General features: G+C 50.6%; 1 protein-coding gene across 5 annotated transcripts in view; it reads right to left on the minus strand.

The window, feature by feature from the left end:
- Window positions 1-13,076: 13,076 nt before the first annotated feature.
- The window catches only part of HOXC4 (homeobox C4), a 38,297-nt gene continuing 32,258 nt past the window's right edge, over window positions 13,077-19,115 (minus strand). For 2 of the 5 annotated variants that reach the window (XM_058742538.1, XM_058742539.1), the window contains exons 2-3: window positions 14,734-15,940; window positions 13,077-14,239 (exon numbers count right to left, since the gene is read on the minus strand). In XM_058742538.1, the coding sequence (XP_058598521.1) occupies window positions 13,884-14,239; window positions 14,734-15,172 (795 nt within the window). In that variant the 5' untranslated portion in view covers window positions 15,173-15,940 and the 3' untranslated portion in view covers window positions 13,077-13,883. Of the gene's footprint in view, window positions 14,240-14,733; window positions 15,941-16,106; window positions 16,479-19,115 lie in introns of those variants that run through there. The other 3 variants (XM_058742540.1, XM_058742542.1, XM_058742537.1) reach the window with 3 other exon arrangements.

Below are 19,115 nucleotides of genomic sequence, written 5' to 3' on the forward strand. Positions count from 1 at the left end.
CCCGGTGTGTGGTACTTTATTAGGGCAACCCCAGCAAACTAATACAGTGTCTAAGTATGTCTCAGCCATTGATTTGATTTGCCGGGAGATCTCGGACATTTAAAACTCTCTAAGCCTCAGTTTCCACATGAGCCCAAAGGTCCCATCTTGTGAGTCCCGGTAAAGGGAAAGCCCTGCTTACACTACACAATGTTTACTTGCATGTCATTGTAAGTGGGCACAGTTCCAGATACATGTCCTCATCCAGCCACACACACAGCCCTGTATCACCACCTTATCCTTCCAAAATCGTACAGTCAACGTACACAGCCCGTTCCCTAGCCGAAATGCCAGTGAAGATTCAACTTTCGACGAAAATGTATTTGGGTCCCCTGACTCAGAGGCTGTGGCTGCTCCTGCGCCTCACCAAAACTGGTTGAAATGACAATATTTTAGTCAGTTGACTGGTTTGGGTGAACTTGGTGCCACAGAGCCCCACTGGTCTATCCCCACTTAATTGATGGATTTTATTTTTAAATTGTCAGATTCTGGCCATCTATCCTCCCCCCCCCCTTAAGTATATCTATTTATTTTTGAGAGAGAGAGAGAGAGAGAGAGGACAAACAAGAGAGGGGCAGAGAGCAAGAGGGAGAGACAGAATCCAAAGCAGGCTCCAGGCTCTGCGCTATCAGCATAGAGCCGGATGCGGGGCTCGAACCCACAAATCGTGAGCTCATGACCCGAGCCAAAGTCAGACGCTTAACTGACTGAGCCACCCAGATGCCCCGTGGCCATCCCTTTTGATTCAGAATCACTCTGTGGCCATGCAAGGCCTAGTCAACCACCATCTGATCCATTGAGCAGCGTCACCTTTTTTCTTTGAATGGATTGGCAAGTTCACTCAAAAGAGTCAAACTCAGACAATGACAATTGACACAGCCTCACTCAGGCCCTGAGAAAGCACTCTTGGGTCATGTCTAGAAGATGTCACAACACCCACCTGGATTAACCAATTCAGTGAAAAATCAGTCCAACCTATACCTATAATACAGCATAGGCAAAACAATGTTCCTTTGTCAGCCTGAGCTGACTTAAAGTCTGTATATGGCCCATGTCCTTCCCCCTTCTTACTGAGCTGACTTCTTAGGACAAGACATGTACGTTCATATGGACACACAGTACTCTCAGTCTTGTCTTTTGAGGAGAGAGGACTGGGCAATAGAGAACTTGTGCTGTCAGGGGCAGTGGGAAGACCTTGGGATGACTTATCTCAGGGGCGTGTCTATGTGAACATGACACAGATTGTAGCTTTGGCTGCTACGTGACCCGTTTGATGGGATGAGAGGGAAGGCACCAGCTAGAATGGACCTTGGCCATGTTAACTGGTCCTGAATAAAAGCAGGCCAACGTGTATTTGCATGCATCCCGGCTTTTGTATTTGACTTTCTGTATTTTTGTACCAGGGCTTAGTTTGTATCCCTGCATATTCACACATGTCTGAGAGTTTGGATTTGTGTCTCAGCATTTTCCCATGTGGTTAAGTCCGCTGATATGTACTTGGACATTTGCATCTGTCTCTGAGCATTTGCATGTGTTTGTACATGGCCTGTGCATGGATTTGCCTGTGCCTCTGTCCGTATCTTCTTTTGGGTTTCTGTAGGAGGACGCTGTTACGTGTACATATCTGCATGTCTTTGGAGATTGGTAGCTCCAAGGAGACTTCAGACATTGTAAAGTCTGTGCCTGGCAAGCCAAGGATGAAATCTGATGCTGGAGGATGGTCAGGCAGGCCCTCTGCTCAGATTCTTTCTGGCTCAACAACTATTTTCCTCCAAAATGAGGTTTGCAGTGTTTTCCACGGGCCCCTTCTGGCAGCCTCCACCAGCTCTAGACCTCCAGGGTCCCCTCTCAGGCCATTTTTTAATGGACCTAATGAGTGGAAGGGAGTGTCTGGAGGTGAACTGAGAATTTAAGACAGGAATAGAAGAGGAGACTTTATAATTTCCTGCCCATTCTACCTTTTCCCTTCTTAAAAAAAATTTTTTTTTAATGTTTATTTATTTTTGAGAGAGAGAGAGAGACAGAGCGTAAGCAGGGGAGGAGCAGAGAGGGAGACACAGAATCCAAAGCAAGCTCCAGGCTCTGAGCTGTCAGCACAGAGCCCTATGCGGGGCTCGAACTCATGAACCGTGAGATCATGACCTGAGCCGAAGTCGGACGCTTAACCAACTGAACCTCCCAGGCACCCCATCTACCTTTTCCCTTATTAATATTCATCAACTCTGAGCACGAGGCACAGGGGAGCCAGCTGGTCTGAGTTATTAAAGCCCTTTCTCCACTCTTTGAAAGCTAATTTTACTAAAAAATTTTTAGGTGGTTATGAGAAGCATATTGTGGTTATGTTGTAAAAAAAAAAGTCTTCCTCTTTTAGAGACATCCATTGAATTGTTCACAGAGGAAATGACATGACGTCTGAGATTTGTTTCAAAATCTATGAGATCGTGTTGGGTTCGATCTAGATAAAAATTAGATTGGCCATGGGCTGATCGTTGTTAAAGTGAGGTGACGGGTATATGAGAGCCTGCTCATATTATTTTCTCTGCTATCGTGTTTGGACTTTTCAATAGTAGAAAAAGAATCATGTCCACTCAGGCATCTCCTACTATTTCCCCCCTGCACTCCCCGTCCAGAGATGTAGCTCTAATTGTTTCCCCCCATTACACAGGTGAGGAAGTGAAGGCTCTCGCTGGGTAAGGGATTTGCCTGAGGCAACCGGGAGCAGAATTCAGGCAGCCTGACTTCCTACCAAAGGTTCTTCTCATTGGATCCTGCATAAACGTGAGCCTCGTGCAGCCACAAAATACAGAATTTGTGAATAAATACCTATTATGTTAATGAAACAACTAAGACTCCACTTGCTCATACATTTGCACGGGGCTTACCCAGACAAGTATCTGGACCCCCAAGGGCTCCCCACCTCCGTTCACACAGCTCTGCTTTCCTTTGTTGTACGCTTGTAGATCACTTATTTTGAAAAGATGTGTTAGACACAACGTGTGGGGTGGAGGGGGCGGGGAAGAAGGGGATCGGATCGTTACATGGGTTCTGTGTTCTCGTGTGAAGATCTGGGCAATTTACATACCCTTAGTGAGAAGGTACCGACAGGGGACCTGGAAGGAAGAAATGTTTCCCGACGATGGATGGATCAAGCCCCAGGACCACAGACATGTGGAGAGTTTGTCAGGCTGGTGCCCTGTACCTCTTGACAAAAACTGCAACTCTGCGCGCAGGTACAAGATAGTTTTCTCCTCTCATACACAGATATGTTCAGATAAATATAACCGTCATATATGCTTCCTTAAAGAGTTCGTGCGTGGCGTACATCCACGTTCGGTACACGTTACACAGCCGTGTCTCTAGAGAGAGGGGTTCTGAGTAGGTCAGTGCAGGTGTAGGAGTTAGAAGGCAGGAGTTCTAGTCTACTCTCCACCACTTGCTGAGCATAGATCTTCAGCAAGTCACATCACTCTCTTTGGCTCAGTTTCTCCTCCTGAAAGACAAGACTGATATTAATAGCTAAGCTGCCCATCTCAAGCGACGCTAAATGCAGGAAGGCCATTTTTTGCCTATAAATTTGTATTTTACCCCACACTGTCATACTAAAAATGATGGCGATGAATCTGTGACATACATAGCATATATGTACGTATGCATGTATATCTGTTCATCGAATCCATGGGACAGAAAAATTGAATCGACTGCCTAAGACAACACATTCCAAAGACGGCATGGAATCGTGAAATGATGATAGGTGTTAGAGTCAGAAACACCACTAATGAGCTAAAACGGTGTCCAATATAAGTGTTATGGAGTGGCTTCTGCTGGTTAGCTCAGTCAGTTCGATCAGTGTTTCTTAAAATGTGGCCCAAGGACCCCTGGGGGTTCTTGAAGACCCTTTCAGGAGCTCTCAGAGCGGTCCCTCCTCTTCCAACTACCTATCTGTGTGAGGCTATGTACTTCGTATACTTCAGCCAAAACAATGAATGTATTGCAGCAAACTGAATGCAGAAACAGGCGTGAGAATCCATTCGTCTTCTCAGCTAGACATTAAAGAGATTTGCCTAGGGGTGCCTGAGTGGCTCAGTCGGGTGAGCATCCGACTCTTGATTTCGGTTCAGTTCATGATCTCGTGGTTTTGGGGCTCTGCACTGAGTGTGGAACCTACTTGGGATTCTCTCTCTCTCTCTCTCTCTCTCTCTCTCTCCCTTTTTCTCTGCCCCTCCCTCCGCTCTCACTCTCTCAAAATAAATAACTAAGCTTTAAAAAAGAAAAGCGATTTGTCTAAATGCGAAACGAGGACATCCTTTTTACTAAATTGTTTTGGCAAATATAGTTATTTTCCCCAAAAGTTAGTTATGTTACCATGTAAGAGCTTTATTATCTTTTTTGAGAAGATTTTTAGAAGGTTTGAGTTTTAATTCTAATAAGGGAAATCCTGAGAGATAGTATTTTTAAAAGCTCTTTGAGATTTCAATAATTTTTAAGAGTGTAGACAGTGTACGAGTGTGAAGACCAAAAAGTTCGAGAACCACTGGGGTTAGAGCCTGTCGATGGCAAGAACCTGAGGTTACTGTAGGCCCTGCCTGCTCCCAGGCTGGCGCTGCCCCACAACCTCACCAATGGTCCCTGCCAACCTCATGCCATCCTGACGGCCAGTGCCCATGTCCATCACGAGCAAAGAATTGGAGGAGTTCAGAGCGCCCACTCTGGAAGTCCAGCAAGTCTGACTGGAGTCCTCGCTCTGCCCATGGGGCATATCGCTAGCCTCCTGGGCCTCCCTCAACTTCCTCTTGGGTAGAACGGGAATACAATAGCTTCCTTACAGTGTGGTCATGAGGCTCAAGTAAGATAACAAATTTAGCACAGTACCTGCTCCATAGTAAGCACTTAAGAAAATGCCTATTATTGTTAATAATAATAATAGGAAGGAGGAGGAGGAGGAGGAGGCGGAGAATAGCACTCATTGAAAGCTCACTGTGAGCCAGGCACTCTTCGAAGTGCTTTTCATACATTAACCCACTTACTCCTCCAATGCCGCTGTAAGGCAGTTAGCAACCCCAGGAGAGAACTATTCTGCAGTCGCTGCTGTTAGTGTGGCTGTGGCAGTGGTTTCCTAGGTCCTGCCTCCGAGCAGAGTAGTGCAGACTAGAGGGTTAGATACATGTTTGTGGTTTTGACTGAACTGTGAACAAGTGAAAGTATTTGGTGAGGAATCTGATCGTCCGGAGGCCTCTAACTCCACCTGCCTCTATAGCCACCCGAGGCCTAAGGAGCCCAATTGCAGGATCAAGGGTGAGTCCTCAGGCCACAGGGTCTCCAGTAAAGGAGCAAGCCTTTTTGAGCAGCGTGCGGGGAACAGGGGACAGCAAAAGCCTCGATTACCAGGGAAAAGTCAAAGAAGTTACTTCATAGGCGCTCTACTTGGGATGTTATTGTCTGTCACAAATCACCTCCACACACACACACACACACACACACACACACACATGCACGCGCGCGCCTTCAACAAAGTCACCCACCCACACATGCAGGAACAGAAGAAACGAATGTGTTGAAGTCCTAGCATGAATCTGTCATGAGTGTTTTGAGGGTGTGTCTGTAGGTAAACGTGTGCAGAGAGAAAGGACTGTGTGAAATTACAGGCTGGAGGGAGGGACTCTCTTCCCAGTCTTTCCTCTTCCATCCCCATTAGCAAAAATTCCATAACAAAATACAGACTCCCACCATCTCCTGTATCTTTCTTGGGTCAGGTTCCCCCAGAGAACATTCTGGCTGGTATCGGTCTATCCAACCAGTTGAGGGACAGGGGGGAATAGTTCAGTTGCCTCTCATTGCCATGGAAACTGAGTGGCAAGCCACGGGGAGCATGAATCTGGGGCTCTTGGCCAACCACTGGTCTTCAAGGACAGAAGAGGGAGCAGGATGCCAGGCAAGGCTAAATCTCAGGAAGGAGCTGGAGGGAATGAAGGGAGGAGGGGAACTTATGGTCTCCTACCAGCTTTCAACTGTGGGCACTAGGGCAAAGACCTTGGGATTATTCCAGTCTGGGGCTCTGGGATACGAAGCGGGTTCTTGCTAAAGACAGGTCTCCCAGGCAGAGTTCAAGAGTCTTGGCCTGAATTATCTGGACTCAGACCCAACTGGATTGACACAGAGAGGAAAAGATAGCCTATTATTTACCCTGACTGGGTTTACCGTACTCTCCTTAAGCTTCGGAGACCACATATTCCTGGATATGAGTGTTGGAAAGGAGGATCTCAGGGAGTCATTTTTTCTTTTCTTTTTTTCTTTTTTGAGAGATAGAGAAAAGAGGCCCTCCAGTGTGCACAGTATGGACACTGTCTTGATTTCTTCAGTTTGGGTTACAGAATTCTGGGAGCTATTGAGGGACATTTTGATTGCTCAGAGAATGAGTTTGCCATCAAAGGAAGGGGCAGAATGACCAGACAGAGGGGTTAGGAAAGGCCATCTCCTCTCTGTGGTCAGGATAGGAAGATATGTTCAAACTCTGGAGCCCAAAACAGCCCTCAGAGAACTGGGGCAATTATTTAAAAATTCTGCACCAAACCTTTCGACCTCAGATACCTTGCTTTTACCTGAATTTAATGGATAGCTGTCCCAGTGAGAGAAGAGACTGGTCCCTGGGGGCCAGGACTCAGACTGCACCATTGGGTGGGGGGGCCTCTCCAGCTGGGAAGGTGAGATTCAAGTGACTTGGGGTTGGGAAAGCTTCTCGAGGGTTGGCCTCACAGGTCTCTGAGCCCTGGGGTAGCAAAGCCCTCTAGAAGCCAGAGGCCCTCCATTTGGGGGCCTCTTTGATTCCCAGAAGTGGAGGGAGGAGGAAAAGGAGGAAAGGAGGGTGTGGGGGGGGAGGGGCAGGCAGGAACAGATGCTTCCAGATCTAAAGAAATAATTTGAGGGGGAAAGGCAGGATCAAACGGAGGAAGAGGAGGGGGAGGTGGGGGGAAAGGAAAGAGAACAAAGGTATAGTGGGGATTGGAGCCTCTTTGGTGGAGGAGATAAAGGGGAATCCGAGTGAGTTGGCTAAGCAGACATCTGCCCAGGCTGTAAAACCTTGCTCTATTTGCTGCTGGCTCTGGAGCGGTCAGATCAGCCCCTGAGGTGGCCTGGACTGGAGGCTCAGCCAGGAACCTTTGAACGTCAGCTGTCCCTCCAGATTGCTGCCCCCCCCCACCTTTTGGTTCTTCTTCTCCACTTTCTCAGTTGGAGGGGAGTTCTAGGAGGAGCACTGGGGCTGGGGAATGTCCTAGAGGATTGCTGCAGGATGAAAGGGGCAGAGCAGCAGGGATATGAGGAAACACCGATCACAGAAAGCAGTAGAAATGCCAGGCAGAGACCTTGAAACAGCTGAGCAAAGACAAGCAGGGCTGCAGGCAGTCACATTGCAAAATGGGTCGAAATCGGCAGAGAGACAGAGTCCAAGAAGAAAGGTTTCCAACGAGGGGTGGGGGGAGGCACGCATCTCTCCATGCGACCTTTGAGCTTGCTCAGGCGAGACAGGGCTTGAGATGGGGGGCTGGGGAAAGACGGGAGCAAATGTACATGGGGAATATTCCATGCCTCCCCCATTTTCTCCTCTCACCAAACTGCCTTCCTTTTTTGCCTCCAGCTAGAACCAACTGCTATTCAGCAACCATATTTTCCAAGGTCTATTCTAGCTGAGTAGAAGGACTCCACACGCGCAAAGTTACAAACACTGTGCAACTGACAAAAGGGACAGAGTCTCAAACAAGAGCCAGGCCATCGTAGGGATGGGGAGAGATGGGGGGAACAAGAACAAACTGGTTGGGGGACATCTCCCAAGTTACTCACTCTGTACCCACCCCACCCTCCCCCCGTGGATCACCCAGCCCTGTCTCTGCCCATCAGATTTAAGAGCAAATTCCCCCTTTTCTAAGAGCCCTAATCCTAATCTAGTGCCCAGAGACAAAGGCCAGGGGAAGAGGGAAGCAATTCTTCCTGTGTTGGGGTGGAGGTGCCGGGAGGACTCATTGGCCTGGAATTCCTGTGATGGAGGAGACCATTTGTTGGTTTGATGACCTGGGATGCTTCTCTCTCTGTGCCCACAAAAATCTTGAGAGGGTCCCATTTCCCCGCTCTTGTAACTCGGGGAAAAGTATGCATTCATTGCTAGCGAAAATGAAATCTCATTCGGTAGTGGTAACTGTGGGGGATCGGTCGGTCGAGGAGCAATTGAGAGTGTGCTCAATTTTCCACGAAAAAAAAAAAAATGAAGGCCGAAGAGGGCAAAAAAAAAAAGAAAAAAAAAAGGCGGGGGGGGTGGGGGGAGCTTGGGCTCTTAAAGGGCGAGACCCCGGAGGTGGAGCGGAGTTCACCGAGCAGTGAACCCGCTCGGCCGGCCGCGCAGCCCGAGGCCCCCGCCCAGAGCCCTATTGTCCGCGGTCCGAGCCCGGGGTCGTGACCCAGCCGAAGGCGACACGGCGCCCGGGGCGGCCGTGGCGTGGAACCCGGAGGGGGCGCCGGGCCGCTGCCGGCCTCTCGCACCTCACCTTTGCCCGGGCCGGCCCCATCTCGCCATCCTCAGGACCCCGGTCGCTCCAGAAGGGAGCCGGGACCCCCGGTGGCGGCAGCCGCTCTGTGCCCCATTCTCTCGCACCGGCTGCCTGGGAGGCCAGAGGCCGGCAGCGGGGACCTGGGGTCGGACTGTTTGGCAGTGCCTCCCACACGCTCCGTTTTAACGCTTCGCCCCCGGAAGTTCAAATATACTTCCCTCTCTAGATGCTGGAAGTGGGAAGAGAGGGTCAGAAAGGAGGAGTGAGCCGAGATGACGCTTCTTTGGGTTTGACCCATATCCCCATCACGGCTGGCAGAACAGACCCTGGAGTGCCCTACGTTTTAGGAAATCTGGCCATTGCTGCTGGGGACTGGAAATTTTAAATAGTCCTTTCCATTTATTAGGCTCTGTAACCCTAGTCACCCTCAAACATGGGAGACCCTCCCTACCCATCCTTGTCTTCTCTGCCTCCTAATTTAATTCATCAGCTAGCTGGGTCTACAGGAGGAGGAAACTGCAAAGGCCCTTGACCCTGTTTGCGCGGATGTGGGCTCCGTTGCTGGATGGACCCTTTTTAAAAAAGCAGCTACAGAGCTGATGGCAGAGAGAAGAGAAGACAAATCCTGAGGAGTGGAGACAGAGCCAGGTCTGAGAAGGGGCTCCTGGACCTAGAGGGCAGAGGAGCAAACCTTGGTTTCTCCCTGCTAGCAAAGCCAAAAGGGATCTGAGCTCCCGGAGGTACACAGACTTTAAGGTGGCTGAGGGACCCCTTCAGGTCTCTGGTTCACACAGTGTACCCTACCATTTTTAACCCCCAAGAGGCAGCTAAAATTCCGATACCCCAAACAGTCACGCGCTGCAGAGAAAAAGTAAAATGGGGCTAGCTCTATGGGGTGTAGCAAAAGCAGGCCAAGTTGGTAGGGGGTGATCAGTTCTACCAGAAAGAGTGGTCAGAGGCAAAGGCTCTTTTTTTTTTTTTTTTTCCTACCAAATCCCCCAAATGTTTATTTTGGGCTTCTGCCCACCAGATAAATCAAGCTAACAGATTAGGAAGTTCATAAAATTGTATTCTTAGATAATGATATCCAGAGAGGTAATAAATATCCCCTCTGCTCTGATGGCCGCTGGTGTTGGGGGGGAATCCTTCGTCTCTTTCTCCGAGGCTGGGAAGGGTTTCTTAGAATTAGCTCTTTGAAGGTGGGGTACCAGATAGAAGCTGTGGAAAACCATGAGAAGGAGCTTTGTGAGGGCAACACCAATGCTCCCCCCAGGACTTGGCAAAAAGCAGAGGCAAAGATGTGGAATCACGTAGGCATGCTGCTTCTCCCATCATAGCACCCTCCACCTCAAGGGCCCCCTTCGGAGTCCGTCTCCCCTAATCTTGGACAAGCAGACAAATGGTGCCTAGCAGAGGGTACCCTGGTCCCAAGCTCTGAGAACCCCCTGTTTTATCTTCCCTACCACTCCCCCCCCAAACACACACATACACATCCATCTCACAGCAGGAAGGCGGCTCTGCACTGCAATCCGCTAAGTCCACGCAGGAGAAAAAAAAAAAAAAAACCCAGAAGCTGATGCCCAGATTGCAGAGAAAACTTTGTAGGAAACTTCATGCAAGCAGCGGCGAGAGGCCCTCGGAGAAGTAAAGTTCCCCAGTCCTTCCCCCACCCCAGGCTCGCTTTCCCTCCCCACCTTCTCCTTTTGGAGCGAAGTTTCTTCACTCCCCAGGTACAAGACTCGGCCCAGAAACTCCATTTCCCCCAAGTGGAAGCCCTCCGTTCAGGATTGGATTTCCCGCCTTCCCTCCCCAAGATCGGAGTTGAGCTAAAAACTGAATGGCAAAATGAGACAGAGTTGAAAATGCTGTACTCCTTGCCCTGAGCAGATCAAGTGCTAACTACTTACATGTCAAGGGGATTTTTGATCTGTGGGGATCTCCTGGTGCTTGGAGAGAAGGACCTTGGAAGACTGGCGTTGCCGCTTTCACCCTGTCTTCTTTTAACTTAGCCATTGGAGAGAGAGATACAACGCGCTGGCAGGCATTCATGCGCCTTGCCTCTCCCATTACTGTGGGCAAGAAATCTCCAGCCCTACAAAAGCAGTGGCATCGTATCTGAAGACCAGGGGCTGAGCGAGGGCTGGTTTGGGAGGGTCGGAGATGGGGGTGGGGGAGAGGTCAGAGGCGCTGCCGAATATAAAAGCGATGGGAGAGAAAATGCTGTGTCCTCCCCGTGAACCTGGGTTGCGTCCTCCCCGCACCGCCCCCCCAGCAGCCTTTCCCCTCTGCTCAACCCAACTTCAATAAAAACTCCAGCCCTCAGCTTCCCAGTGAGGCTGGAGCAGCCCCGAGTGGAGCAGCAGCGGGGACCCAGACCTCTGGAACTAGGGGTCCGGCCAAGGGGTTGGCCCTTCATGCCCCTCACTCCCTCCTCCGCCCCCCACCCCATCTCTGTCCGGCACCCTGATCCCATTCTGGGCAGTCAGGTCCAAGGAAAGGAGAGCTTTGGGGAAAGAGGAGAGAATGGAGCCCACTGGAGGGAAGGCCAGAGGCCAAAATCTTCACAAACTCAGATGTAAGGGGGTTTCGTTTTGTTTCATTGATCAAGAATTACAGATTTCTAATGTTTCCCCTTTTCAGACGGAGTGGGACAGAGAACTATGTGTACAGTATGTGTGAGAGGAGGGAGAAGCCCCTAAAGAAGGGGAAATAAAGGAACAGTCCCAATCCTTTCCGGATGTTTTCCTGCGCTAGACAGCGTCCCTTTCGCAAGTTCAGAGAGAAGCTTAAGAAATAAAAGATGGTAATTTTTCTCCTCCTTGCTTTCATCTCTTCCACTTTTGGGAGGAGAGGGGATTAAATTCCTCTAAAACCAAAGAAGCAAAGTTAGAAAAGACTATGGATCTTAAGTTCCTTTTCTTTCTCCCCACCCCCCTTTTCCATTTAAACTTCCTTCAGGGTTGAAAAGACACCCAAGTTCCCCCCCCAGACCTTCTTTCCCTTTTCCCAAGCACAGTTAGACCCCCTTTTACTGCCCCAAAGTCAATTGCCTCAAGATGATAGGAGCTACAGTCAGATTTGGCTCCTAATTCACTTGATCACATAAAATAACTCCAGATAATTGTTGGCCCTGCTTCCGCACACTGTAGGCAGCATGTTTTGCTGTCTCCAGGGCACCATTGAGGGAGGGGAAAGTAGACCTCCAGGACCAAGTGATTCCCCCCAACACACACACACACACACACACACACACACACACACACGCACACACACTCCACTCCAAGTACCAGCCAGCAAGTGGTTCAAGAGGAAATAAATCCAAAGCATACTGAACAACAGATTTTCACAACTGGTCCCATTGTTACCTTCCACTCCAGAATTTAGGGAGAGAGGATAAGGGTATCCCTGGCTCCTCTACAAATCCCAGATCTCTTCTCCCTCATCTCTTCTACTTCTCAGAGCCCTCAATTTGGAAATTTGGATAAATTGTCTGAGAAACTCATCAAATACCCCCCACCCCTTCTCCCAACAAACAAGCAAAAATTTGAGCAGGCCTTGCTTAGGGCCTGGTCTTCAAGATCAGGATTATTTGGAAGCCTTTGGCTTAAATTAATTATTCAGGTAATCCAGGCCAGTTTTGGTTGTTGTTGTTTGTTTGTTTGTTTCCCTCATTTTAGCCCCCGGGGAAACAACTGGAAAAAACATTTTTTTTAACAGCCGGAGAGCCTTGTTTCAGCTAACTTCAATCCCTGCCAGGACCTGGGAGGTTATAGGAAAAGGGTGGTCCCTGCCTCTCCCTGTGTCTTTTCTCAACACCTGGCAGGTCCATGATAAAAGTTATGGAAAAAAATAAAAGTTCTTCATTATCTCCAGGCATCAGGCTTTGAGGCCTACCCATGCAAGGGGGCCTCCCAGGCCTCTGGCCTCCACTTCACCCTTCTTTCCAAGTCTAAACAAACAGAGAAGCCACCCTGACAGGTCACTTCACTGCTACAGAATCGCCAGCTCAAAATCTTCCTTCTTTTAAGGAGCACATGCTGTTGAGGGGGCATCTTCCTTAATCCCTCATCCCTAAAGGGTCCAAAACGATGAAAACTCTTCTCTGTCCTACTCCCTAAACTTGCCTTTTTGTCTGCAAATCAGGCAGGCCTACTCAGCAGAGAGAAAAGAGAAGAGGGGAGAGGGAAATCAACAAAAAGAAGACGGGTACCTAACTACAGAGAAGTGAGACCCTCCCAGCTCCACTCTAAGTACCCCCAGAAGAGTCTGGCCTCTGCAGACTCAGGGAAGGGACAGGAGAGATCAGCACTAATCCTCCATATGCCCTCTTCTGAGGATCCCCTGCCCCAACCCCCTTGCTGGTTCTTCTAAGGACATTGGAAACGGAGTGGAGAGTTAAGATTTGTGTGTTTGCTTAGAGTAAACTTAGGCAACTATCGAGAAGGGGGGATGTTATCAGGCCAGAAGGAGGAGGGGATAAAAAGAAACCATCAGACATTGACGTAAAACTAATTCACATCCACTGGTTTATTATTGATCACGGGGCATTTCACATCGACACTAAAATTCTTTATTGCAAGTTTTACAATAATCAAGTAAATTCAGTCCAAAAACACAATAACCACGATGGTGAGGGGGGGGGGTTCTACCTATAGACTGCCTCTCTGAACTGAAAGTTCATTTTTATTTTCTTTTGGCTCCTCAAACTGAACAGCTCTGAGAGGCTCTTCAGATGCATTTAGCTTTGTCTGCTGTCTTCCCCCCTCTCCTCCCAGCCCCCCCCCAACAATAATACAAAAGAACTTCATAGCTTTGTTCTCCTTAAAATGACTTCCCCCTCACTAACCTCCCCTGGTGCATTTTCAATGCAAAAGGCCTAAGGAAAGAGGGGGGAAGGAGGAGGAGGAGAAGGAGGAGAATTGGCTTAAAAATCTCTCTTTCCTTTTTTTCTGTTCCTCATTTCCCCTGAAATTCACCCAAACCAGACCATCGCACCTTGCAATATATAATTTTTGCAGCTTTCTTCCTTAAAAAATAAATAACCCCCCAAAATGGCCTTAAAAAAAAAAAAAACCCAGCAGGTACCATGCTAAGACAACATCACATGCTTAAAAGGGTCCTTAACAGTGGAAGGGAGAGAAGGGCAGAGGGCTTATCTGTTTTGTCAGTTTGGAATTGACAAGGGATAAGGTGGGAGGAAGAGAGAAAAGAACCAAAAAATATATATATATTAAATTCTATAAATAAGAGTCAATTTGTGTGTGAGGGGAGGATGGGGGCATGGGGTGGGGGCAGGGTGTGAGTTATGTTTTATAACCTGGTAATGTCCTCTGCCCGTTGCTGCTCCGGCGGCGTGGCGCTCTGGGAGTGGTCTTCAGAAGTGCCCGGGGTGGCTGCCGAGAGGGTGCTGGGCGCAGCGCCGGCCGGGGGCGCTGACCTGACTTTGGTGTTGGGGAGTCGGTGGTCCTTCTTCCATTTCATGCGACGGTTTTGGAACCAGATTTTGATCTGCCTCTCAGAGAGGCACAGCGAGTGGGCGATCTCGATCCTTCTCCTTCGGGTCAGGTAGCGATTGTAATGAAACTCTTTCTCTAATTCCAGGACTTGCTGCCGGGTGTAGGCTGTCCTCGAGCGCTTGGGTTCCCCTCCGTTATAATTGGGGTTCACTGGGGGGGGGAGGAGGAGGGGAAAAGCAAATAGTGGGGTTCAGAGGCAGCAGGCTCCCGCCCCCCACCCTCACCCCATCCTCAGCTCTGTGGAACAGGAGGAGGGGGTGCTGGAAATAAAGTCATCAAGCTAAATGGGTTATAAAGAAGTTGAAGGAAGCTGGAGACTTTGTAGTGTAATAAGAGGGGAATCCTCATTGTAACGACACTGAATTATTTATGCGCCCTTAGAAAGCGAGCATAGTTTTCACACATACATAACAGATCGTAGCACATGGCTCGGACTGCCCAGAGTAGCTAAGCCATAAAATTTATGGGGGATGTAATTACCCATTCTCGCTCGTAAATCCAGTTCAATTGTGCTAACCCAGAGTCGCTCCTGGAGAGAGAGGGGGAAGGAGAGAAAGGAGGACGGGGCCGGAGGGGGCCGGGGAGGGTGGGGAGCGCTGGGGAAGAGGGGAGGGAGGGGGAGAGCAAAAAGCAAAGTTGCCTACCCGTGCTAACGTGGATTTTTTTCATCCATGGGTAGACTATGGGTTGCTTGCTGGCGGCGCTGGAGGGATGGTCAGGGGCTGGCTGGCTGCAGGCTGGCGGGGCTGGGGACGGGGAGGCGGAGGCGCCTGAGAGAGGCGCCGGCTCGCAGAGCGGCTGTGATTTCTCGGGGTGGTGGTGGCCCGCCTGGGCCGGCCCGTGGCCTCGCGAATTGCCCGGCCCCTGGAGACTGGTGCAGCTATACTGGCGCTCGGGGTAGCTAGGGCGCGGAGGCGGTGGTGGGTACAGCTCCTGGTGGTGATGCTGGAATCCCGATTCCCTGGTCCGGCCGTAATATTCCGGACTGTGTTCAGGGATGTAGCTATTTTGCGAATATTCTTCGCATGGAGGAAATTTCGGATCGATGTAGTTAGAGTCCATCAAATACGAGCTCATGATCATTAATTTCTGGAGTGGAAAATAATTTTTCTCGCTTTGTCGTTTTTCTGCTCCATAAAGCCCTCCTACTAGCTAGCGACCCTGTAAAGTTACTTTCACCATGTGACTCCGCCGGCCAATCACACGGAGCAACCCAGTCCCCGGATAAGGAACCGAATCGCTTTATTCAAAATGTATCCAATTTTTTTTGTGTGTGGTGGTGGTGGTGGTGGTGCTGGGGGTGGTGGTGGTGGTGATGTGGGGTTAGCTGGCGGGGGCTGAGGTGCCCCCAGTGCGCACGCCGCCGACTGACAGCCCTCCCCTGCAAAAGGGGATGGGAAGCCCCCAGCTCCCTTCCAAAGCCTGGGCACTGGGGGGCTGTCGGGAGGCTGTGATTCAGCCCCCTCCCATGGTCTCCCCTTGGGCCTCCGGTGGGCCCCCTGGGCCTCGGCTCCTGAGCTTTTCCAGAGGTCTCCATTCATGGCGATCCTGTCTCAGTCTGTGTAGGTCACCGGGCAGCGCCCCTCTTTTGCAGGAAGAGGAAGTTGAATGAGGAGGACTGGAGTGGAGGTTGGATGGGGAGGGGCCCAGGCTAAGCCCAGGAGGCTGGAGAGCCTGGGGTGCCCCCCATCCAAGGATACCAGAGTCCAGCCCCCTTCCCCCGTACACACTCACCCAACCCTCTGGCCATGGGGCCGGCGAGGCAGGGTCCCAGCTGGACCGGGCAGGTAGAGGCAGCGGGATGCAAATGATTCTGACGTCATTTCTGGAAGTCTGGGGGTTGAGCCCCCGCTGAAGAGAGACAGGAAGTGGTTGGCAAAAGCAGAGTTCAGAAGCCTTGCCCTCCTCCCTTAGAACCCACTGACCCTCCCTGCCCCAGCCCCAGAGCAGATGATCTCTTCCACCGCTGGCTGCTGTTTCCACTCTCCTTCCGTCTGGCCTGCTGCTTTCTTACAACTACCTCCAGGGCTGGTTCCTAAGGACCTAGGGCGAGGAGAAGTGGGATCTGCCAGGAACCAGTGCCCTGTGATGGTGCCCAGCCACGGCCCTGAGCGCTCTTCTTTCTTCATCCCCACAGTGAGCCGACCTAACTGAGAGGGAGGCCTGTGTGGGTAGAGCCTGCTTCCGGCCAGGGATTGTATCCATGTAACACATGTGTTTACATGTAAACACACACTCCCAAGGGCCAGCTCCAGGCTGCCTTCCAAAAGCTGAGGGGTGAGCTCACCGAGCTGGGGAGGCTGGGCAGGCCTCGGGGGTCTCCAGCCCATTCCTCCACGCTCCCCTGTCTCTGCCACCCACCCACAGGAACACCCTGATGGCGGGGTGGCAGGGCCCTGGAGGAGGGAGGGGGCAAGGAAGGGCTGCTTTTTCCAACCCCCCCCCCACCCCACGCAGCCAGGGGTGGCCACGCCGTGCCACCAATTCCAATTAGCTGATCCCATAACTCAGAGTTGGGGGGTGGCAGAAGGGAGAGCCCAGGGAGGGAGCTGGGTCCCCTTGTTGTACTTGATAACAATTATAGTTTAAAATCATAGCTTGCCGGGGCTCGGCTATATTTTACTTGATAACAATAAAAGTGACACATAAAGTTAACTGTTTATGTTTTATTTATTAGACTAAATCTGCCAGCGGTGGTAGGAGCGCTTGCCTCGTCGCTCCAGCTTTTATAGGGCTGTAAAACGTCATAAATCAGTCTCGCGGAATCGCCCGCACTCTTTGTGTCGGCGGCGGCGCAGGGCTGGCGGCCGCTGGCTGCCTGCTCCCTCCTTTCCACGAAAAGTCGTAATGTGATTTTTTTCCCTCTGATTTTATTATTATGATCGCCGCCGTGATTAGTCAATCTACCTTTAATTCGCCGCCCTACGCTGCCTCCTCCCAGCCCAGCCTGGTTGACACTTGAATAAGTACCTTTTAAAACGGCATAACAACTATTTGAGGGTTTAATTAGAACATCTGCAATTAAGGGAATGAGGAGGGGAAAGGGAAAAAAAAAATAAAGCTCTCTCATGAGAGGGAAGACCGAAGGCAGGAGATTCCCCACCTATCTTTCACCACCTTAGGGATGCGGGAGAGGGGGGTTCCCATTTCCAAATCAGGGCTCACCCTGAGGGCAGAAGTGAGAACCGCCTGGGCCCGCTGACCACCTTACATCCTCCGATGTCATGCCGAGGCCCCCCTCACCCCAGGCTCACCAGGAGTGAGGAGTGCTTGGGGGCTCCTGGATACCCTCTCCCCAAGAGGACAGTGCCCTGCCCCCCTCCCACCAGGTGGCTGAGGAAACAGGAATTCCCTGAAGGTCCACCATCTCTTAGAGGAGATTCCCAGATTTCCCAAGTGGGTTGAGAACCTCTGCCCATTCCTGTCTGGGACCGTGTGCATGTGAGGACTGGCCAGTTTGGCTGGAAGAGGAACGTGAAACCGTGAGGAGGAGAAGGCTGCTACTTGGGTGATAGTGGTGTGGAGTCTGGGAGGGTTTGCTTTGTCGTCTTTATTGGGGGTAGGGGCAGGTTAATCATAAGTTGCTGGAAGAGGGCAGAGGGAAACCAACGCTGGATGCTGCCTACATAAAGAGTCTGAACCGCAGCCCCAGACTGCCCCACAGGGAGAGCCAAAGCTCCAGAGAGCTCAGGTAGGGTTGGGGGAGGGTTGCTGAAGAAGAAGAAAGCCTTCCAGCCCCACCCCCAACCTCCCTTTCAGGCCAGCACCTGGATCAGCTTGCCCCACCCAGTCCTGGCCCCCACCTTGGAAAGGTGAGGTCTGGGCCTGGCTCTTCTGCTCCCAGCCCTCCCACTCTCCTTCTACCAGCCCTGCCCCCACCATAACCCTCTTTTCTTTCATCTCTTCACCTTCTCGGGATTCTTAGGGAGTTCTTCCCAAGGCATTGCCGGTCCCACACCCCCACTCCCCAGGATTCTGAGCTCCTGCAGGTGGTTCAAGAGAGCAGGAGCAGAAAACCCACCTTGGGCCAATATGTAGACATAGATACAGAGTTCAGTTGCCTCCAGCTGAATGTCAAGTCTGTCTTTGGTTATTACGGCTAACAAATACATATGCATACATATTATTAGTACTTGTTAATACATCAGATGCCTCCTTACGCAGCCATAAATATGTGGGGGTTCTCCTTCCACGTTGGCACAGCCAATTCAACACGCACCTCCAGAAAGTAAAATCTGGAAGACTCCCCCAAATTTGTCCACATTCATCTACATCATTCGCCATAAAACTCCTTCTGGGTGCCTATAGCTTAATAGCAAGAAAGTCACCTATCACAAGGGAAAATAGCAAGCCAGCCAGCCCCCGCCATACACATACATGCAAACATTTTTCACCTGGATATTATTATAATCACAGAAATGAAATCCTTCTGGAGAGGCAGTGCACTTAGCATTGGCTTTATGGAGGGGGGAGTACTAAAGCCGCTCCTGCCTGTGTCGAGCCCTCTTATCTGGTCCTGTCTCCTTTTGTGCTTTGCCCTCCTGCTCCTGCCTTGCCAGCCCGTGGGTCTCCACCCCCCCACCCCTGCTCTGCCCTCTACCTCTCTCTCCCTGACCCAATTTTATTTTTAAATTTTTTCTGACCACCTTTTGCCAGCTTCCAAACACTCTCTGAATGCCACCCTCCCCATCTCCTTTCTGAATCTCGATCTGGTTTCTCTTTCGGAAACCTGTTTCAGTACAAAGCGCTTCCCTTCTGACACCACTGAAGAAAAATATGTGTCCATTGTGTGCGAGGCCTTATTGTGCCCGGATTACCATACTGACCGTTGGATAACCCATATTCCTCCCCTCCCCAGTAACAAGCAGCCGGCTGAAGGACCTCGGCGGCTCCACACGTTCTGTGCTGCATTAAAATCTCACCTCTCAGACTCCCTAGATTTTCCTAGGGAGAAAATAAATGGGAGAGCCAACTCAGGATTTGGAGGGCAAAGAGAAGGAAAATGAGGGTCATTCCTTCTCCCACT

The sequence above is a fragment of the Neofelis nebulosa genome, chromosome 8, assembly GCF_028018385.1.
Source record: "Neofelis nebulosa isolate mNeoNeb1 chromosome 8, mNeoNeb1.pri, whole genome shotgun sequence".
Classification (NCBI taxonomy): Eukaryota; Metazoa; Chordata; class Mammalia; order Carnivora; family Felidae; genus Neofelis; species Neofelis nebulosa.